We start from the raw sequence: 24199 nt of genomic DNA, 5'->3' as shown, positions 1-24199 counted from the left end.
ATTTTTGTAGTTCTCTTTTGACTACGTTTGTTATTTATTTTATTTTTTTATTTATTTTATTTTTATCCTTTTTGAGTTTTTATATTCTTATATATATTTAAATCAGAGGGTTTATATATATATATATATATATATATATATATATATATGAATTATTAATATATAAAATATATAAGATACATTTTAAATTAGAGGGTTTATATATATAGTGCAAATAATTGACAGAGTTTTGTGGTGTTCATTTCAGCTGATTTAAGGATTTAAATAAAAATTTCTAATAATTTTGGCAAAAACCTTGAAACAAATCTACATGTGTGTCTTCTGACTACAAATCGCGCCTCTTGTCGAGCGTAGTTTCGTGCTACGTCGTGTTGTTTCGGTAATTTCCGTTTTGATTCGGTAATTTCCGCTTGCTCTCCTTCCTGTGTTGATCCCCCATCCCCAGTAAAGGCACTCGGAGGCCATTATCCTGCAACCATTTTCTTTTCTTTCATACCCTAAGAAAAAAAACCGTTTTAATAAATTTCTTGTTTATTCGGGTAAGTTGACTAAGCGCTCGCTGGACACCTGCAGCTTTACTAATCGCGAGGGACGCGCGCCTCGCCTCGTCAATCCTTCGGAAAATTTCGGCTGCTTTCGTGCGCCGCTGTTGTGAAATGGACGCGACTGAACCGGCGGCGAAAGCGCTGGAGCTGGGCGACGCGTCTGCGGGAGAGGCGGCGGGTTCGGATACCGAATCGGAGGCCGAAGTCGCCACGATGACTGTGATGGGAGAAGCGGCAAACATCGACATCACCGAGTCCCTACCGAGCCCCGACGACGAGACCGCGTTTGCAGGTCAGTGTGCGCATGCGCATCAGCTGATTCTGTGTTTATAACCAATAATTGATTATTGATAACAATGAAAATCGATTTCAGTGCACATCATACTGTCTTTTAACCCATTTAATTATCTTTTTCAACTGATTAGTATAAGGCTTGTTTAACCAACGTTAATACTTTTCTTCACATTAAACTGACCAAAAGTGACTTTTATAATGTTACAAAAATGTTTTCAACATTGATATTGCCATTTATTACATTTATAATGAATGCCGATAAAAAATTATAACAACTGAGCAGCAAGTCAGTATTTTAGAATGATTTCAGAAGGATCATGTGACACTGAAGATCACAGGAATAAATACATTTTAATATTCAAATAATTGAAATGTGTATATATATATATATATATATATATATATATGACCATGGACAACATATATTTAAGAAAATGTATACATCATCTGAAGCTGAATAAATAATCTTTCCATTGATGTATGGTTTAAAAATAGGACAATATTTGGCCGAGAGACAACTATTTGAAAATCTGGAATCTTGAGTCTCTAAATATTGAGAAAAATCGCCTTTAAAGTTGTCCAAATTAAGTTTTTAGCAATGCATATTACTAATCAAAAATTAAGTTTTGATATATTTACACCTTTACTTCTTTACTTAATATCATATTAAGTAATCAATAATTTTGACCCATGCAATGTATTGTTGGCTATTGCTACAAATATACCTGTGCTACTTATGACTGCTTTTGTGCTCCAGGGTCACATATATACCAGATTTTTTGATGTATGTGGTTCAGTATGTCATATGCACAAACACTAAGAACATCGTCATCTTCCCAAAGTCATAAAGTCTGTGTTTTTTTGCAGAGGTGACAGCCGTCACTGTTGGGGACGTCCAGAGTTCAGAGGACACTGTGTTCACCTCCACAGTGGCCACAGCAGCGTCCATCCCTGAACACGTGCTCGTAAGATAACCCACTTCAGCCTCGAAACCCATCAATGCTCTAATGTTAAACAGTCTTGAAGTTGACATGATGCAGAATACATTATTTTGTAAAATACAAGGAATGGAAAGGAAATAAATTCACTCTCTTACAAAACAAAATACTGGCAGTACATGTTACAGTGATGGTGTCAGATGAAAATACCATGATCCCTTGATAGAAGCCAAAGCTGTGCTACTGTATGATTACTACTATATTTTCATATACCATGATAAAACCATCTTGCATGTCCAAACAATTTTTTTTTTATAATCAGTCAAAAAATTGTAAAAATCTAAAAGTATTTAATGATGTTAACTTTAAATTATGTTAAATAAATTTATTGTAATGTTTTGTATTGTAACTATATTTATATATCACGATGAAACCATTTTATGTCCAAAACTGGGTTATTTTAGTATCATTTAGATACTATTATAGTTTTTATGAGTAGGTTGAAGTAGTTTTTATTATTAAGTTTAGTTAAAGTTTTTTGTGTGTTTGTCATTTTTATTATTTTTAGTTTTTTAATATAATTTTATATATATATATATATACACACACACACACACACACACATTATATTATTTTATATATATATATATATATTAATTTGATTAATATTATTGTTTATGCAATATATACTTTTTAAAATAGTTTTTATTCATTTTATTTTAGTAGTCATTTTAGTACATCAGGTTGTGAGAACGTTTTTTTGGCAACTAGTTGAAATGAAATACAATTTTCTTATTTTATGCTATTAGTTTTAGTCCAAGATAATCATGGTACTACCGTAGTACATTTATTTATGAGTGTTAAGTAAATGTAAGGACTGATATGTTTTGGATCAAAATAATAATATCATATTTAATATTTCTTAACTGATTGATGTAGACAGGCAGAACCACACTTCAGATCGGAGACAGTCTGAGTACCCAGAAGGCCACACTGATCGTGGTGCACACGGATGGGAGCATCGTAGACGCCACAGCGCTGAAGGGCTCCGCGACGCCTATGACACCTGGTAAATTTGATTTATTTTGTCTTAAATGAACTGCAGTATTTCTATACGTGTGTCTGTTTTTCTCTCTCAGGCCCTCAAACCCCGAGCACCCCTCTGGCGTCTGGACACGATAAGGACGTCTCTAAGTACAATTGGGATCCGTCGGTGTATGATAACGAGCTTCCGGTGCGCTGCAGGAACACCAGTGGGATTCTGTACAAAAGCAGACTGGGCTCAGGTACACAGCCGTCACAAGAGGGCGGCACACGACTGACTGATGAAACTAATTCAGCTGTGTGTCCATGACCTGTCTGAAAACTTCTTAGGAAGTGTGCAGGAAATCAAACACATGATCATCTGTGCGTTAAGAAGCTATCAGGACAGTACTGACAGTAACAAAGGCTGCATCCTAATTTGTATACTTATATTACACAGTAGTATGTTCATTGCACGATTTGGGGGGAAAATGTAACAGTCATTTTTTTTCTGGGGGAAAAAAGTGATTTAAAACACACTAAAAACTTTTGGTTTGTTGTTCTTGTTTGTAGGGCTGCACAATTTGGTCAAGATTTTGTGATTATATATGAATATGGCTATAAAATAGTAATAATAATAATAATTATTATGTTATTATTTGTTTCTAAATAAATACTGTATATAAAAATGATCAAATAAAATATAAGATGTATTGCTATTGTAATATTTCACTTTAAAATACATTTTTTTAATAAAATATTATAATAAAATAATTATAAGTTAATTTTAATGTACAACTAAAATTACAATACTAATATTTATGACTGTCTTAATTTTTGAACATGTAAAATTATTATTAATTAACGAATGATTATTTTTCATTTAGCAGTGAAATATCACAATAGTAAAATTGTAAAAATAAATAAATAAAATGCATGGAAGTTCTCACAGCAGGTTTTTAATTTACCTAAATTTACCTCAAATGATGAATTTTAAGGTAATTATTAATTCACTAGATGATAATTCCATGAAAGTACGAAATAATACACAAAAATAAGGTAACACTTTATAATAAGATTCCATTTGTCAACATTAGTTACACTAGCTACATTAGTAAACCATTTATTAATCGCATTTATCGTTAAATTCAACCTTGACAAATACAGTATTAAAATGTATTTAAAAAGTTGAAATTATTTCATTGACCTGAGCTCTTTTGAAATCCACTGAAAAATAGTATACTATTTGGGCTGCTTTGGCATACTGTGTTCTATGTAGCATGATTTAAGACACACTCATGACTGTTTAGGATGCATAATATAGGAATTGGGACACAGCCAGTGACTGATTTTTAACCTTCGACCTCAGGGGGCAAAGGGCACTGTATCAAACACAACAATAACTGGTACACCCCGACTGAGTTTGAGGGTATGTCAGGGAGAGCGAGCAGCAAAGACTGGAAGAGAAGCATCCGCTACGCTGGCCGACCTCTACAGTGTCTCATTCAGGTCAGATCGGCCTTTGGAGGCCACACACACACACACAGATAATCGCAACAGAATATGCACAGACATACACAGCTCACAGTAGAAAAATAAAATCCCCAGAGACTGATTTAGCAGAATAGCCCAGACCTGTTGCCGTATTTGACTGGAGTGTGTGTGTGTGTGTGTGTGTGTGTGTGTGTGTTTTGACAGGAGCGTATCCTGAACCCTCATGCAGCGTCCTGTACGTGTGCGGCCTGCTGTGATGATCTGTCAACAGTGAGTGACATGGTGACTCAATTTCATTATTATAATCATAATCATACCACTGACCTTGGTGATCACATATTCAGAGTAAAGGCCATTGCACACTGAGTCCGAATTATTCGTCTCAAATTGTTGCACGTTGAAAAATAAATACGACCTTACGTTATGTCAATAGCGTTTGCACACTGCTTCCGAAACTTTCGTCCGTCATAAAAAAATTTGGATCGGGTTTGATTTTTTTGTGTTTTTCGCATCCGTATCAAGCATTTTGATGTGTTTTGACAGTTCAGGGCCACCGTAGAAGTGAACGTCAAAATCCATAATGGCGATTGTCAAGTTCATCCACTTCGTCTTGCAGCACAAAGCACCGTAAAGATCCTTGCACACTGAGTTCACAGAAATTGGTGGTCTTCTATTTAATATGTGGCTCTAGTATCGCTAGCAAAGCATCAAACTGAGCCACTGTCTCCCTGAAGTAAACTTTGAATTGCCCGGGATAATCCCGCTGCTCCCTCTCCGTCCTCTTTATATCTCAGGATTGGATGGACCCAATAAGAAGCAAGAGGACAACAAAATCATCCTCACTGCTTGAAGACTCCGTTTAGTACTGTTTTGCGAATGTTTTCGCAACGGATTAATACGCAACGGACTCATTGTGCAAGGTTTCTGTGCGTGACGAATTTTTAGGATAACGAATACAAAAAAACGCATACGAAAATTTCGGACTCAGTGTGCAATGACCTTAAAGATGAAAAATTGTTTTATAAGAAAATGGCAACTGAAATAAAATAATGATGACAAAGAAAACAAGAATGTAGATTAAAAAATATTATACTAATATACTAAAAAAAAGTAATAAATAGAAAAATGATGGTCGTGTCTAAATAGTAAGGACCAGATTTACGAAACAGGGCAAATTAGCTTTAGAGCGCAATTCCAAAACAGTGCCGATGGGCGTGGAAATTTCGGTGATTTACTGACAACGTGCAAATTAAAGATAGATGTAACATCTCATTTACATATTGACCAACGCAATATACCAAGCACAGTGCAAATTAGCGTAGTTGCAAATAAGCAGAGCCGATGCTCATCAGGTGCGGGTGGTCTACTTATGACACAGGCGCAAAATTGTTTAACACATGCTTTTTTGGGGCGTTAAATAATGGCGCAATACCAGTCATTTGACGACGCGCAAACGGTAGAAAATTGTGTTTTGCGTGATTCATTTTAATACTCTTCTCCCATAAATTTTGAGTCTGAAAGAGAAACTCCTACAAATGCATATTCAATAAGTTCAGGCGCTAAAATAACTGCGTCCACGCCTTTTCAGTGTTAATTCGACACTTTATGCCTTTAGTAAAACCTGACAGTACTATTTTAACGCCAAAAGATGCCTAATAGATGCCTAAACCTTTTTGAGAGAAACGTGTGAATATATAAATGTATATTATATAAATTAATATTATATAGATACTGTTATTAACAAGTAATATAAAATAATTAAATAAATATTCATTATATACAGATCAAAAATATTTATTTAAACAAGATGCATATTTATAAATAAATATTGTAATATAAAAAAATGCAAATAAAAAATCAGAATAAAAATATTTATTATGAAATAAAATAAAAAATGATGACCATGTTTAAACAGTAATTATTTTTGAGTGAAACTATATAAATATAGATTTCTGAAACTATATATTTATATATTATGTTATATTATAAATTATGTATATTAATACTTAAATTGTTATATAAGTATTATTATTACACAATAAAATAAAATCATAAGGTTAAATATTAAAAACAGAAAAAAACATTCAAACAAGCAATATATATTTCGAAATAAATGTTATGTAAAAAAATAAACAAATCTACTTTGAAATAAAATTAAAACAAATGTTATGGTTGTGTATAAATAGTGAGAGAAATTTGTATATGAATGTTTATTATAGATTTTAATTATATAAAATATTGTTATATAAACATTATTATAAAACAGTTAAAGAATAATCATATAATTTAATAAATATTAATTTTCTGCAAAAATAAATATACAGTGTAAGTGGGTTGCTTGTGAATCTGTGCATCTCTGAATCTTTTTTGGACAATCTTAAATGAAAAAGTCTTGCTAATTTTATTCAGCTTATATAACAGAACTTTCTTGTTTCTTCTGCAGTGTATGAAGGACGGATCTTTCGGAGGAGAGAACATCACCATGGTAATTTGTAATATCGGAATTCTCAGTCGTGATGTCATATCGCTCTAGAGACTAATTCTGGATTCTGGTGCCCTTCAGACGGGCCCCGTCAGACTGTTCGTCCCTTACAAAAGAAGGAAGAAGGACAACGAGCGGGCAGCTTCTCCTGAGAAGAAGGAAGTTCAGTCTCCAAAGAACATCACCCTGGGTCCTGGAGCAACATGTAAGATCCTTAAAGGGATAGTTCACCCAAAAATGAACATTCTGTCATGATTTACTCACCAAGGAGTTCCAAACCTGTATGAATGTCTTTGTTCTGCTGAACACAAAGGAAGATATTTTGAAGAAAGTTTGTAACCCGGCTGTTTTGGGGCACCATTGACTTCCATAGTACGATAAAAAATACTATGGAAGTCAATGGTGCCCCAGAACTGCTCTGTTTCCCACATTCTTCAGAATATCTTCCTTTGTGTTCAGCAGAACAAAGACATTCATACAGGTTTGGAACTACTTGGTGAGTAAATGATAGAATTTTCATTTTTGGGTGAACTATGCCTTTAATGTTCCCCTGTTCCTTTGTATATTTATTCCCAATATTAACATCCAGTCAAACACTGTCAGTCGAGACTGATTACCACCTGCACCTGGTAATCACATCCATCTAAACCGTGTCTCCTGTGACCAGATTCTGATGTAGTTGAGCAAAAAAATCATTTTGCAGCTAAATGAAAATAAATTGACTTAATTTCTTAATTAACTCATCATGGTTTATTCAGAATACTTAAAAAAAAAAAAAAAAAAGAAGAAATTTTTGTGTTGGTCAGCAACAACATCACAAGCTGGCATTGATGTAATATATAATGTGTATATATATACATATATATTCTCTCTCTTTCTCTCTCTTTATATAAAGTAAATAATAATAATAATTAATTAAAATAAATAAAATAATGCAATCAAACTAATTCTTAAAAATGCACAATAAATAAAAAAAAATATTATAAAATAAATAAATAAAATCCCAAATCAAAATTCATTATTCTGACTAAAATATAACACAAATAATACATAATGCGTAAATAATAACAAATATTGTTATATATTTTTATAATATAAAAAATAAATAAATAAAACAACAAAATGCATTTTCTGCATCTGGCTGAATTTTCTTTTTTTAAAGTTATCATTAATTGAATATTGTATTTCAGTTAGATGCAGATAATGATGTTTTTTTGTTTTTTAAATTATTTTATTATTATTTTATCTATTGTATTTTTTATAAATATTTGAGATTGTATTTAATTAATGTAATTTATTTGAATGAAGCAATATTAATATAAAATAATAATATTATGTTCAAAAAATTATGCAAAGGAATACAAAATATCAACAAAAAGTATGAAATTAAATTATATGAATTTTTATGGTTGCATCTAAATAGTAAATCCTTTGAAGTGAAACTTAATAATATAAATTTTAGGGCTGTCAATGATTAATCGTATGATTGTCATGAGTTAACTCGCAATTAATCGCAACTTAATCGCACTTTTTTTTTTCTAAATGTATCTTGAATACTTTTCAAGTTTTTAATACTCTAATCAACATGGGCATGGACAAATATGGATGCTTTATGCAAATATGTTTATTATTATTGAAACCATAGTCAACAGAGCATGAAGACTAGACATGTTTCAAAGGTCATAGATGTTTTTCAAAGAACTTGTTCATGTCTGTTAGACACATGAAAAACAGAAATGCCAGGTTCCCATTACTTCTCTTTCTTTGCACTGAGCAATTAACTTATACAAACCTGTTTACATTTTTGCAGGATAGGGCAGCTCACTTCTTCTGAACATGCTGTGCATTTATTATTTATTATTAGATTTGTTTGCCTCTCTGTGCCCACATACTGTATTTTGATGCAACTAAATTCTCAATAAAACTATTTTCATTTATATATTTGACTGTTTCTGTTGTCAGACAACGGAATGACAGCACTAATAAATTTACAAATGTGTATTATATAAATTTTTGTATAAGTATTGAATAATAATCTTATTATTCCAGTATCCGAAGATATACATCTTTATTTTATCGGTGGTTATGACTCTCAGGTGTGATTCTGTTGTGGGTTTTCTGACCGAATATCGAACTGTCTGACGTCTCTCATAAAGATCAGGAAGAGAGTAATTCTCTCAGGAGACACCGGAAACGGCTCACGACTGTCTGTCTGCTCTCAGTTACAGTGACTCCGTCCGGACAGATCACCACATCAGGCACGCTGACCTTTGACCGAACGCCGTCAGGAGAGACTGCGGCCATCATCTCCAACAGCCCAGGGCCCGCTGACATCTTCACCAACACAACCGGTAATAACCAAAACCACATACTTGCATACTACTATTTTAGAAGTATGCAGTATGGGTTTTGTGCACAGTATGCAGACTTTCTGTACGTATTGAGTATGTATATTCACTACATTTGCCAAAATGTGCAGTATAGAACAGAAAACACTGCGAGGAGTACTGTATCCCACAATGCAATACACTTGGGTTAAACTTCCATTTCCAGTAAGGCAAAAGTTTTTTTATTTGTTCAAATTGCAAACTTTGAGGCATTATTACTTATAAACATGCAAGTACGTGTTTGATAACTGGATGCCCCTTGTATACTGGATGAGTAAAAACAGCCAATCAGATTAAAGTTCTGCCAGAGCTCTTGCGTTTTTTTGTGTGCAATTTGCATCAGAGGGTCATTGACTGGTCCGTCGGTGGTCTGTGATCGTACCATGTGAGCTGAAGCCCAGGATTAGCCTCTTTCTGGCTCGTTTTTGGCTGGAAACAAAAGGGCTGTTATTTTTAGGCCCCTTTATATGAGACTGAGGCCGCTTGGAGCTCAGCGTGAGACTCTGATAACGAGCTCTTCTGTGTTTTTGTACCCTGTCCAGTTGGAGTGACTTCTGTTAAATGGCACATTTGTAGGACAGAGGGTACGTCGGGTCTGTCCTGATATGGGTCACGTTTAGACCGTTCGAACCCATCCTTTGAGCAAATGTCGGGACATTTGAATGTATTACTTTATAACACCTCTAAACCAAAGATTCCTTTATTATTTCATCAGAGTGTTTCTAGAAATGATGTATTAATTAAGCACCGCTGAAGTTAATGCATTAACCTTTGAGATTAATTAAACGTTTGATGCTGTTAAATTCACTTAATGTTGTTTTGGCACATCTAGCACATTTGTTATTTTTAAAGACTTAACAGAAAAAACCCCACTTAGGCCCGTTTTCACAGACAGGGTTTAGACTAAGCCAGGGTTAGGCCATAGTCCAATTAGGACATTTTTATAAACATGCTTAGAAAAAAACATTACTGGTGTGCATCTTGAGACAAAACAAAGGCACGGATATTTTTTAAGATCAGTCAGTGCAAGTTTATTTCAGTTGAAACAACTCAGATTTACATTTTAGTCTGGGACTAGGTTTAAGCATTGTCTGTGAAACCAGGGATTAAAGTCTAAAAACATGAACTCAAATAAACTTTTTGAGAGCTTTTTTCCTGGCATTATTATGAATGATTTATGAGTATATTTTTTAAAATTAAAAATAAATAAATAAAATAAATATTCAGTTAAATTCAATGAAATGATCCAATGAAATATTTCACCTTCCTGCTGATGTCATCAAGACCACTTAGTTTTCCCAATCAGATCAGTTCCTGAGGTAATTCCATGTGCAATATTTTTTTTCCATTGAATATTTAGTTTTAGCATTACATCACTTGCTCACCATTGGATCCTCTGCAGTGAATGGGTGCCGTCAGAATGAGAGTCCAAACAGCTGATAAAAACATCACAATAATCCACACCACTCCAGTCCATCAGTTAACTTCTTGTGAAGTGAAAAGCTGCATGTTTGTGAAAAACAAATCTATCATGTATGCGTTTTAACATCTAACTGTTGCTTTCGGCTAAAATACTATTCATATATTCCATAATAATGCTTCCTCCAGTAAAAAAAAGTCGTCTTGTCTGAATCAGGAGAGAAATATGCACAAATCAAACCCCATTTACAAGCGAAAACAGTCCAAAACAGATCTTGGATTTTGATTTGAGAGGATGACAGGAGATGGACTTCTTCACTGGAGGAAACGTTATTATGGTATATGGACTCCAGAAGCAACGGTTTAAAGTCAAAACGTCTTAATGATGGCTTGTTTCTTACAAACAAACAGCTTTTTGCTTTACAAGACATTAACACTAGAACTCCCAGAGATTTGTAACCCTCCTTTAGCCAAGTGGATGCTAACTGGCTAGTCTTTTGGCTATCATTAGCATCTATTCATGTGTAAATGTGGTCATTACCTGAGCAATCTGCAGGGGGGTTGGGGGTGTGTGTGTGAATGGTTGCTGGTGGCTTGTTTGTATGTGTGGGGGAGGGAGGGCTGCTAAAAATGCAGAGAAGACTCACCACTCGGCAGGCCTTGGAAATGATCCTGAGTGAAGTAAACCCTTGTGACTCAGATGGAGAAGACATAGAACTTCAGCCTGATTCGGACTCAGAGCTGTCTGATCTGTCTTCAGGTTAAGTTTCATTTCATATTATTTCCTATTTCATTTCAAACCAGTAAGTGGAAAACACCAAAAAAGCAGAGTGGAGTGACATAAATATTTACTCTGCCTTTTTTGTATTGTCCACTTTTTTGTTTGTACTACTTAGCAGACATTCACTGCCATCTGAATTGCAAAACATTATTAGTTGTTTCTTTGCTTTAGTTGTATCTTTTTATTTAGGAAGATATTTCAGACATTATTCCGATACAGAGAAGGAGATACTGGAATTATTATTAGTATCTATGCATGCATTTGTGATATCATTTGACTTTTCCATTGCTCACAATTTGAATTTGTTCACACTGCAGATGAGGAGACTGCTCCTCAACCAAAAAAGAGAGCCCGTTTGGGGACTGACCTGACAGAGACAGCGAAAGATGGCACAGTGTGGCGTGAAGAACAGGTGGGGACGCGTCTCCCTTTCACCCCAATCAAAGCGTACGCTGCAGATGGAGAGCCAACGGCTAAGGCCAGGAAAAGTATCTCGAGTCGCCTTCAGAGCTTCCTGTGTTTCATCACTCTTGACATGCTTCATAGCATTCAAGAATGGACTATTCAACATGCACAGGAAACGGAGCATGTTCATTGGTTCATGGCCCTCCCTGAACTAATGGCATTTATTGCAATTGTCATCTTGCGGGGGCTTACCAAGGTTCCATCACTACGTGACTGCTGGTCAGCAAACCTGGGAAACCCACATATCATTGGAACAATGCCGCGAAACCGCTTCCAAGACATCATGCGACACCTACGCTTTGATGACAGGTCCACCCGGAGTGATCGAGCAAAGACTGATAAGTTTGCTGCAATTTCCAGTGTGTGGGGATCATTTGTCACCAATTGCATCACGTCCTACAACCCTACAACCCGTCCTACAAACGGAAGAAGACCGTCTACATTCGTAGCAGCATGCACAGCGTGATTCAGACTGATAATACCACCAAAAGGAAGCCAAACACTGTCACCCTTTACAACACCACAAAGTGCGGCGTGGATGTGATGGACCAGATGGTGCGGGAGTACACTGTCCGCACAGGGACACGGCGCTGGCCAGTTGCCGTGTTCTATAACATGATTAACAAGGCAGCACTGAATGCACATGTGCTGTATCAAGCATGCACCGGAAGGCAGGAAAGACGAGTGGACTTCCTGGTGGAGCTTGCAAGAGAGTTGGCTAACTCTCATATGTGTGCGAAGAAGGCAAGAAAAGAACAATTGCTTTGGACACAACCCTCCACACCTAGCCCTGGAAAAAGAGCCATGTGTCAGGTCAAACACCAATGCAAGAACAATCATGCCACTGTGCGATGTGTTCACTGCTACAGATACACATGTGGTAAATGCAGACGGGAGATACCATGGCAGTGCCAGGATTGTGAGTGATTGCTGGAATGTACTCACTCACTTTTTAATATTATTTATAAATATGTGTACAAATGGTTGGTTTCTTTTTTATTTTATTTTGTACTGTTTTTATCAATAAATCTCAGCAACAAAGGAAAAAAAAAACATGTGTGTTGATTTCTCCCTAAAATGGCAAAGTGAAACACAAGTTTCCTTGAAGTGGCTCAGCATGGCCCCGCATTGTTTACATAACAAAAGCAACTGTTCACAGCTGATTAAGGATATTAGCCTAAAGCCTTCCAGCCCATCGGCTGTCCTGCGGGTTTTATAGGTAGAAAAGCCAAATGGCTGCTCTCTGGGACTTTTAACTGATGGACTGGAGTGGTGTGGGTTACTTGTGGATTATTGTGATGTTTTTTATCAGCTGTTTGGACTCTCATTCTGACGGCACAGAGTGTAGACATTGCTGAGCAATTGATGCAATACTACATTTCTGCAAATCTGCTGAAAAAACAAACTCATCTACATCTTGAATGGCCTGAGGGAGGGTATATTTTCAGCACAATTTCATTTTCATTTTCAAATTACAAAAATATAAAAAAAAAAAAACAATGTAATTTACTGACAGCCAATGATCCATACATCGCTTTATATCCATCTTTCAAAGTCTTTCTATTCTTGTCTTGCTCTCTTCTCAAGAGAAAGGATATTCTGTCTGAGGGTTGATTTCTGAAGTTGAGGGCAGTCGTCCAGTGTAGATGTTTCGCTCCAGGGAGTGTGACCTCTGATTCAAAGGGGCTCTGTGCCACTGATCCACCACTGTGCTCTGTGTCTCAGGAAATCATCGTTCTCTCCTTCTTTTTATCTCTGTCAGGCTGTGTGTGTCTGAAATGCTTCAGCACTTCTCTTTTAAAGCATCCTGACCTCGACTCGCTTGATTCGAGAAAAGAACCATAAAAAAGTGTCCACAGCCCTGGACCGTAATATTACAGAGAAAATTAATTTCTGCCACTGGAAAATGGGTGCATATTCTCACACCTCCAAAGTATTGATGTAGGAGCAGTGACCTAGTGGTTAATGCACATGCTGAAACACATTGAGCTGTGGTGCTCATGTGGCCACCGTGAGTTCAAATCCACCTTTGAGGATTCAAGGGAAATAAAATTGTATATTTATAAAGAATATAGATTTTGTTTTTTAGTTCAGCTGATAATATATATTTTATACTGATACATAAAGTATGTACATTCCACACAAGTAATTGTTTAGGTTTTCATTTTAATTTTAGGTAAAGTTTTTGTGATTTTTTTGTCATTTTCTTTTACAAGTGTCTATAGTTTTATTACATTTACATTTATTCATTTAGCTGACGCTTTTATCCAAAGCGACTTATAATTGCTATATATGTCAGAGGTCGCACGCCTCTGGAGCAACTAGGGGTTAAGTGTCTTGCTCAGGGACACATTGGTGTCTCACAGTGGATTCGAACCCGTGTCTCTCACACCAAAGGCATGTGTCTTATCCACTGCGCCATCACCACCCCCAATTTTTATATTTTATATTTATTTTGATTTTAAATGTAATATTTTAGCAACTACTATCTGGATATGACGCTGAGCACGTGCACTCAACTTCTTTGGTCGACCATGGCGAGGCCTGTTCTGAGTGGAACCTGTCCTGTTAAACCGCTGTATGGTCTTGGCCACTGTGCTGCAGCTCAGTTTCAGGGTCTTGGCAATCTTCTTATAGTCTATGCCATCTTTATGTAGAGCAACAATTCTTTTTTTCAGATCCTCAGAGAGTTCTTTGCCATGAGGTGCCATGTTAAAAATGGCTAATTGGGCCAAATTTGGACATTTTCACTTAGGGGTGTACTCACTTTTGAGGCCAGCGGTTTAGATGTTAATGGCTGTGTGTTGAGTTATTTTGAGGGGACAGCAAATTTACACTGTTATACAAGCTGTACACTCACTACTTTACATTGTAGCAAAGTGTCATTTCTTCAGTTTTGTCACATGAAAAGATATAATCAAATATTTACAAAAATGTGAGGGTGTACTCACTTCTGTGAGATACTGTATAAATACACACACATGCGTATATATATTTCAGAAGAATATGTTATGTTTATATATTAAATATATATATTTATTTATAATATAAATTATATGAATAGAAATATAGACATGTAAATACATGTAAATATTTTCAAAATAAATGCTGTATGTGTGTGTATTTATATATACAAAATAAATAAACACAGAACACACACATATATTATGCAAACAAAAGCTTTTATTTTGGATGTGATTAATTAATTAATCGTTTGACAGCACTAGTTTTTATATTTGATTTCAGTTAATGTTTTAAAAAAAATTATTGTGTTTTTGTCATTTTTAGTAGTTTTTGTTATTTTTTTAAATATGAGTTTAAAGTTTTTTAAATATATATATATATTATATATATATATATATATATATATATATATATATATATATATATATAAGCAACTAGCTAAAATAAAAAAATATATATTTTATTTTATTTCAGTTCATGTTTATTTTACTTCAGGTACAAAAAAAATATTTTTTTTTGTTTTTTACTTTTAGTCATCTGTAGTAACCCTGGAGAGCAGTCTCTATAAAATTAATATATATTGTATGTATATTATTCATATATATAAATTTTTTCACCATAAAATATATGCACATATTTACACACAAACACACAGGTGAAATGTGTCATTTGAGCTTATGGTGTAGCATAGTTTGATTAAATAGTGATTCTTGATTTAGCATATATATCTTACTTACATATCTATAAAATAGATTTTATAACCATAATCAAATCATGGAAAGTTACTGGTAAAATGTGGGAACTCTGGGCTTGTGGCATTTCACGATTCAGTTTTGCCCTATTCTACTCATTATTTCACCGTCCCTATTAATAAAAGTGACAAAAAGGACAAAAATAAAAAGCTACAATTTATATTCTTTCTCATAACCTCTTCATTCTGTTTGAGTCCCCTAGTACGAATACCCAAGTAGTTTTTTTGTCAGATATAAGCCATGTTTGATTTGGCAGATGTTTTTATCTCAGAAATGAAGTGAATTTCCTAAGCAGGACATGTCAGATCTATTGAATTATGGGAGATGTTTGAGCTAAAACACACAGACTGATGTTTGACTATACAATCAAAGGCTCAGATTCTGTATTTTGAGGCACGTTCACGTATGTTTCATCCTGTAGACAAAGACACACTTGTTTCTACTAGACGGCATTGAGATTCAATGAAGAGCAGGTGTAGTCAACATGAAATTGTGTTCGTCTGGGTCGAGTCCTGACTGAGACGGTCCTTTCCTGTATGTCCGGCCCTCATTTCCGAACCCGCTTGGTCTTTTTTAGAACAAAAAGCTTTTAAAATGAAATGTGGGTCAGGGATAAAAGGAGATCAGATGAGGACGGACTGTAAATGTGCTAGTCAAGGTCGTACCTGTCAGAACATCGGTTCACCTCTACAAAAATCACGTCCCAGAGAGACGGAGGTTAGGTTTCATCTCGAATGTGTTTCTCCTCAGTGTTGACCACCCTTCCTGCGCTGGCGGTGGTCCCTCAGCAGGCCGTGGTGCAGTCTAAACCCTCTCCGGCGGGGCAGCTCATGAATGGGCTGGAGACGGCTGAGCAGCGCACGTGGCTTTACCTGGAGGAGATGGCCAATACACTGCTCAACAACGTCCAGCAACTGAAAGTCCTCATCGCACAGGCCAAACAGGCCAGTCAGAGCGGAGCGCATGCTGCCATCAGCCCAGAGAAAAACAGCAGCGTCAGGAAAGAGGTGACAGAAATACTTGATTCAAACAATAACAACCACTAAACTGGTCTCAGGTCAGTGTTGGGGACAGTTACTTTTAAAAGTAATGCATTACAATATTGCGTTACTCCCTTAAAGTATCTAATTGCGTTACTTTTATGGAAAGTAATCAGTGTTGGGTAAGTTACTCTAAAAAAAAAAAAAATTAATTACTAGTTACTAATTACAGTGTAATTAGATTACTGTACAAATTACTCTCTCCAGAAAGTATTTAATTACTTATTACTAATCACTTTCTAAATCCTATATCAGCCTCGACAAGGATAGACATGAAACGATTCTTTCAAGTAGCTACATAAATTATTCTGGTCACACTTTAGATTAGGGTCCAATTCTCACTATTAACTATGACTTTTGCCTCAATATACTCCTAATTACTGCTTATTAATACTTAGTGAAGTAGTTAACTTTTAAGAATTTGGTAGGATTAGGGATTTAGAATAAGGTCTTGCAGAATAAGACCTTAATATGTGCTTTTTAAGTAATAATAAACAGCCAATATCCCAGTAATATTCATGTTAATAACCAACAAGTTAATAGTGAGAATTGGACACTGTGTTACCAATATACTTATTAACTCAGCAAAGTATTTAAAGTGAGAAGAGTACATAAAAGCATGCATTTTAAGGTTAGACTTTACATTTTGATGTTAAATCCACTATTGTATAGTGTATAAATGTTATAGTACACAGTATTAAGTTCAATTACTGTAATGAATTTACAGAAAAACTAGACTAATCCCTTACTTCACTTTTTCAAGGGAAAAGTAATTCAATTACAGTAATTAGTTACTTAGTAATTAGTTACACCCAACACTGACAGTAATGCATTATGTTACCTTTGTGTTACTTTTTCTCATCTGGGCTGGGCTTGTTTGTTTATTTTATATTTAATATTTTATTTTATAATATTTTTGGCAAATGTAAAAGCTCTTTCACACCTAAAGTCAAATGAATAAGCCTCAGCCGTTTTGGATTGCATGAAGCATAGCATGCAGGAGAAGAAAGTTCAACACTCTTCAGCAAAAAAAAAAGAAAGAAAAAAAACACAAATGTTTATCTAAGTAATTTTTCGCTTATTAATATGGTTGAATTGGATCATCAAAAGTCAGCAATAAATGGGATTAAATACATAAAGGATATTTGTTATTTAACATATTTAGTCAGTCAATAAATGAGAAAACTAAATAATTGCATTTGAAAAAGAAAACTATTTTCTTGTAAATTAAAAAGTAATGCGTTACTTTACTAGTTCTTGTAAAAGTAATCTGATTACGTAACTTGCTTGACTTGTAACGTGTCACCCCCAACACTGCCTGTTGTGAAAATCAAGTTTTTAAACGTTGTTTATCTGGTTTTTAATATTCTTAAAGACGAACCAATTAAAGATTTATTAGATTTTGCCACTATCCATCATGTAGCATTTACTACTTCAGTTAACCGAGTGAAAGTTAGTTGATTAGTTAGTTGAGATGTTGTGATTGAGTGGAGGGGATTTGCATATATGGATTTGCATATATAATTTGCATATTCATAGAGTCGCATATACTAAATGAGGTATTGGGTTTAGAGTTATATTTAGGCCATTTTAAAGCACGAAGAAATTATTTTCACAATTTTTTTTTTTTTTTTTAAATATGTCATCTTGATTTTAAGGCATAAATAGTGCACGGGACTTGAAATAAAAGAGTTTATAACTTCCCTACACTAAAAAGAGGCACAAAAACTGTCTGTTTATGATTGTGATGGCATAACCATAAATACATATGCAAATCGGTTGGGTGTTCATATATACACATGCAGTAGCAAAATGGCCTCAAAAGAATGAAAAATGATCATAAGAACTAAATTAGTGTTATGACTGTTTCTGGTCTAAGAAAGCTTTACACACATTAAGTTAATGTACTAATGTTATGTTTAACAGAAGAAAAAAAATATTTCAATCAATGGCTTTTACAATTCACAAAATAAACTGTCTAAATAAATAAATTTTCCTGTTCTTATTATGAATGATTCATCAGTACATAATATTTAAAAGAAAAAAAGTTATATAACTATAATTATGATGTCAACAAGGGCAGCCCTCAATAACTGAATGCAAAAACTAAATTATGATTGTTTTGTGTCAAAGAAACCTGTACAGACATTATAAGTGGACCAGAGGGGAGAAGGTTTTTATGACCCCTATAAGAAGATCATATATTCCTGTTTTTCTCTCTCAGTCCTTTCAGAGTCAGTTGTCACTCAGTGAAGAAGCTGAGGGGAAAATCACTGAAATTATCATTAAGGTAAAGCTCTCTCTGTTATCATATCATACTATTATACTTTTTATTAATATTTTGAGTTTGACTTTATTTATACATTATATATTTTTAATTTATTTTTGTTTATAATTATTTTGTTGTGTGTTTTGGTCTTTTTTCTTGTGTTGTTCAATTTCTGTTTGCATAGAAGTTTGTCAGATGGTTTATTGCATTTACTAAGTAATATATAATTCAAAATAATATTAGTTTGACTGTAGGTTGTTTATTCTTGCCAAAGATATGCAAGTACATTGAATATTTTTCCGCATTACTGAATGTGGCTCATCAGATTGAATGGTTTTTCTAATGTGTCTCATGTGTGGCTCTGCTGATGTAGTGTGTCGCGATAGGGCTGGACTCCGGCGGTGTAAACACTGACCGTCACACACCATCACCCGCTGTGTTTGGCAGGTGCTTCGCTTCAGTTGTGTCAGAGAGAGAGAGAGTGAAGCAGGACTATCAGAATCTGCAGCTGAAAACACACAGATGCTCCACAGGAAAACACCAATAGATGTTTAAAATGCTAGTCTGTGTTGAGGCTGAAATGAGCATTCTGGCATTATTTACTCATATATTGATCTAAACATGTCTCCTGTTATTTCTTTATTGAACGCTAAAGAGAAGATTTAGCACAATGTCCAGGCTGCTCTTCATTCACTTGGCAGGAGATTGTTTTTACTCATATTCATAATGTTTTTAACAACATACATTTGTATATTAAGAGTTGTCACAACATTTTAAGTCTAAAAAGGATTAATTCATATTATAATAATTTTAATATTATGAAATAGTATTTATTAGTATATATTAGTATTAGTGTGTGCGTGTGTATATATAATGTTATTTGAATTTATTCGCTCAAAAATAGTAATATTGTAAAATATTGTTAAAATAACTTTTCTATTGTAACAATACATTTTGGAATGTAATTTATTTCTATTATGGCAAAAATGACTTTTCAGCCACGTATGTGTTTATATATATATATATATATATATATATACACATACATACATTAAAGATTAAAGCATCAAAATCACTTAATAATAGCACAAGTTGTATGAACCAATTTTTTGTTTTTTAAACAAAATTCAGAACAATTAGAGATGTATTAATGCTTTTTATTCATATTTGATTCATATTTGAATGCAAGGAAGTAGAATTCAAAAAGATTCAAAGAAATTAATGACTAATTAAATTTTTTAAGTTAAAACCATAAAGTTTGAAAGTTCATAGGACAGAGAAAAAGATAGATAGATAGATTATTACATACATGCATACATAAAACTATTGTGTTAATAGTATTAATAGTGACACTAGTATGTTCTCTTCTGTGTTCCAGCACACTTGTGTGAACTGCGGTCGAGAGGCGTCCAGTGAGTGTACGGGCTGCCATAAAGTCCATTACTGCTCTGGCTTCTGTCAGCGGAAGGTAAGTCCAGCGCTAGCAATCCCCATCATACCACAGCGGTTAGAACCTCTTTATTTTTGGATCCGTCTTTCTGCAGGACTGGAAGGAGCATCAGCTGAGCTGCTGTCCGCCGGGCACGACCGTCAGCATTCATGAAGACGCTCAGATGGCCGGTGTGGAGCTGGAGAAAGGGAAGGCCTAGCGTTCCCACCGCAGGGCCGCGATGCATGAAGTCTAGATGGGTGATCGCTTCCGTTCATGTGTTTTAGTTTAGCTATAAAGCCTCGTGGTAGCAGCCCCCTTACACACTGTGACATATAGGGCATACATGGATGGCGTCTGTACTTTCTGTACCATTTGAGCGGTTTCACCATCTCATTATGGATTTTGTATGCGAATATAATCCTTAAAGCGGTAGTTCACCAAAAATAATTTACTCCCCCTTATGCTTTTCCAAGCCTGTATGACTTTTTGAACACAATGCGTTGTGTCCGAGCTCACAATTTCCATAAAATGAAGACAAAAATGAACAGTTTTTAAGCTCCTAAAAGGAAAAATAAAAACGCCAAAGTAATCCACGTGACCTGAAATTTAAGATAATCACTCCGTTGTAGCTCTCAAATTTAAAATAAAGAAGAACTAGAAAAATAAAATAAAATGGGTAATTGTGAATTTTTTTGTCTCACAATTCTGACTTTTTTCCCCGCAATTCTGAGGAGAAAAAAAAATCTAAATAGTGAGATAAAAAGTTACCTATTTAACCAATTACCTGTTTTTTTACCATGATGGGAAAAACGAATACTTGCGAGATGTGAAGTCAGAATTGTGAGAGAAAAGGTTAGAATTGTGAGAATTGTGCAATTCTGAGCTTTTTTTCATAAATCTAACTTTTTTCTTGAAATCACAAATTTATATATTTTTTATCTCACAATTCTGACTTTTTTCTCAGAATTACGAGTTTCTAAAAAAATCTGAGATAAAAAGTCAAAAAAAAAAATTTTTAACCCACGGTGGAAACAAGCTTCCATATAAATCTCATTCATTCATACAAATTTTTAAAAACTCTTATGATACTTTTATTGTTTTTTTTTGGAGCTAGTCACACAAAGAGCAGCTCAAAACATATTATTTTGTGTCCTACAGGAGAAAGTCTGTCAAACAGGTCTGGAACACCATGAAGTTGAGTAAATGATGACAGAAGTGTTTTTTTTTAGGGTGAATTACTCCTTTCATTGGACAATAATATATTTTCAGAAACTAATTCTAATGAAGGATTACATTTTTACAGTGTTTTCAAAACAAATAAAAAATAAATGGGAAACTGAGTTTTTTCATGCCTCTTTATTCAATGGATTTTGGATTTGAGGCCACACGCACACATAAAGTGCATTATCACGATAACCTTTTTTAATGGATATGATATGACACATTGTAGAGATTAGCTGAGCTTTTCAGCCACACAGCTGACCCATGCGAAATAATCCAGACCTAAAGTTACGTAAACGCTAACGTGAACTCGCAATAATCAAAGGACCGAAACCTCACCAGATTTCACATTCAAAATTCCCTGTTGTTCACCTAATCCACTTATTAGTCAAGGATTTTTGCACTCGATCGTAGTTTACTTTTTATGACCGCTTTCCACTCTATTTCTGAACAGGCCATTTTGCTAATGTAGCTGAATGACCTCTATATGTAAATGAGCTTTGCGTGTGAAATGAGTATTTATAGGCCGACATCAGCCTCTAAAACAAAAGTGCTTTACATTGTGACACATTCATTAATCAGTCAGCAAACAAACTGTTCAAATCAGACTGATATAAAAAAAAAAGTCGTGACGTATTGTCAAGTATGGTGACCCATACTTGAAATTGGTGCTCTGCGTTTAACCCATCCAAGTGCACACACACAGCAGTGAGTAGTGAACAAATGCACACACACACACACACACCGTGAACACACACCCGGAGCAGTGGGCAGCCATTTATGCTGTGGCGCCCGGGGAGCAGTTGGGGGTACGGTGCCTTGCTCAAGGGCACCTCAGTCGTGGTATTGAGGGTGGAGAGAGCGCTGTACATTCACTCCCCCCACCTACAATCCCTGCCGGCCGGGGACTCGAACCCGCAACCTTTCGATTACGAGTCCAATTCTCTAACCATTAGGCCACGACTTCCCCGATGATACAAGATATGAACAAGATATGATTAGACATCTTGTTAAAAATAACCTGTAGTCAGTCTAATCAGCGACAACATGTATCCTACTTCCTTTATTATTTCTTCACTGTGATTGGGTTATTAAGAAATGCACTGTAGGTGGTCATGTGCTAATATTGTAATCTAGTCCTGCTGCTAAACTATTTTTGTAGCTCATTTTCAATAAATGCTCATGTTTTGAGTTCTGAAAGTTAAAGTGAGTTTTCCTACTGCAAGGAACTTTCGCTTCCTTCAACTGACGTCTTATAATGCGACCCATTTAAGATGTCTGATTCTGATCTGTGGTGCTGAAAGTGTTCAGACACTTTATTACTTGTGCCATTTTTGAGTGAGTTTCTTTAGAGGTTCCTAGCTCAATTTTGGAGGATATCTGAATACAATACACAGCCCCAACTTCAGATTTCCCACGAGCACCCTTGGCTGATAGTTTGCCGCAGTACAGTGTTTTTATTACCTCCCTTTCGTACCTCAGTGTCCAAATGTGAATCGATACACGGGGATAGAAAATTGTTGGGGGAATTATGGGGAGGCTTCAGCCAAAGAGCCAGTCAGTGATGCCAGAATCATCTAAAGAGACACGTCTGGACCAAACAGTAGTGATTTTCCATTACGCAGGTCAGTGAAGCAACAGATAGTACACAGAACAAATACGACAGTGGGGTTTACTGTTGTTTGAAAGCTGATACTCTATATAACACCATTCTGAGAGTGTGTGTGTGTTGCTTGATAGAAGGTGAAAATACAATACTGCAATCAAAAACATTCCTATTCAAATGGAATTAGATTTTTTTTCGTGTCAACTGAAACACAGCAGGTAATTTTTAGTGAGGTTTTGTAAGGAAAAACTGTTTTTAGGACAATATTTTAGCTGAAATCTTCAGGGAATTGTCTGAAAGGGGTTTAAAGTTAAGGTTCTCTACAAGTTATGAACATTCTTCCGATAATGTTAATACAACGTTCATTCAAAGTGATCAAGTCTTTAATAACGCTGTCAAAATTTTGCACAATTTGAATGCTCATTAGATAACTTTTTAAAGAACATTCAGAAATAATGGTTTCAGAACTTTGGCAATTGGCAATTAATCTTTTTAGGACATATTTTGTTAGCTGGGAGGTCTCCTTCTTACTTGCAATTTTCTGTAAGTTTGTGGTCTGATTTAAAAAACAAAAATGGCCGCCATTGCCCTAAAAGTTTACTATTGTATTATAACTAGATAATCACTGTAATAACAGTAATAATTCAGCTTCTGTGGTAATGGACAAACGCTGTCAGTTGAACCTGTTTTGAAGCCGGAGCAGAAGTCCTGAATGAACAGTAGCCCCTCACTGCAGAACAAAGATCCATGGAGCGGGGTTGGATCCACATCTAAGGGTGGAGATGGTAGGTTTAGGGGTGGGGATGGGTGGGTTTAGGGATCAGGGGGTGGAGACGGGTAGGTTTAGGTATATGTAAGGTGGGAGGAGTTGGATCTAGATCTAACCACTCCCCCTGGATCTTGTGTTTTGCAGTGAGGACCATCTCTGAATGAAGGGTCTCCGTGCTTGAGGGAAATATTCTCCAGGGTTGTCTTGTCAAATCTTCCTCCTTTCACTCACTCTCTCTCAGTCTTTCTTTTCATCTGTCTGTCATCATTTTTTGATATGTGTTCTCATATCTGTTATATTGCTCTCTTAAAAACCTGG

General features: G+C 35.1%; 1 protein-coding gene across 4 annotated transcripts; it reads left to right on the top strand.

Moving 5' to 3' along the window:
- Positions 1 to 393: 393 nt before the first annotated feature.
- deaf1 (DEAF1 transcription factor) lies at positions 394 to 21624 on the top strand. 4 transcript variants are annotated; one of them, XM_079411601.1, is made up of 13 exons: positions 394 to 837; positions 1707 to 1804; positions 2717 to 2846; positions 2917 to 3063; positions 4170 to 4309; positions 4499 to 4576; positions 6738 to 6779; positions 6858 to 6981; positions 8999 to 9127; positions 16295 to 16551; positions 18809 to 18874; positions 20232 to 20321; positions 20398 to 21624. In XM_079411601.1, exons 1-13 carry the CDS (start codon positions 657 to 659, stop codon positions 20500 to 20502), a joined length of 1587 nt encoding a protein of 528 aa, XP_079267727.1. In that variant the 5' UTR covers positions 394 to 656; the 3' UTR covers positions 20503 to 21624. The 4 variants fall into 4 exon arrangements, with proteins under 4 accessions (XP_079267727.1, XP_079267725.1, XP_079267728.1 ...); XM_079411602.1 differs by having other exon boundaries at positions 533 to 837; positions 4499 to 4564; XM_079411599.1 differs by lacking the exons at positions 16295 to 16551; positions 18809 to 18874; positions 20232 to 20321; positions 20398 to 21624 and adding an exon at positions 11681 to 12871 and having other exon boundaries at positions 430 to 837.
- The last annotated feature ends 2575 nt before the right edge of the window (positions 21625 to 24199 follow it).

This window comes from Barbus barbus, assembly GCF_936440315.1.
Source record: "Barbus barbus genome assembly, chromosome: 48".
In the NCBI taxonomy this organism is placed as follows: domain Eukaryota; kingdom Metazoa; phylum Chordata; class Actinopteri; order Cypriniformes; family Cyprinidae; genus Barbus; species Barbus barbus.
This window is presented reverse-complemented; position numbering and strand designations above follow the sequence as displayed.

Bases quoted from the DNA above. Each gene is read 5' to 3' on its own strand.
- deaf1 (XM_079411599.1), top strand. From the start codon at position 657: ATGGACGCGACTGAACCGGCGGCGAAAGCGCTGGAGCTGGGCGACGCG. The intron at 6,780-6,857 runs GTAATTTGTAAT...GGTGCCCTTCAG, and splicing joins GAGGAGAGAACATCACCATG to ACGGGCCCCGTCAGACTGTT. The intron at 9,128-11,680 runs GTAATAACCAAA...TTCACACTGCAG, and splicing joins CATCTTCACCAACACAACCG to ATGAGGAGACTGCTCCTCAA.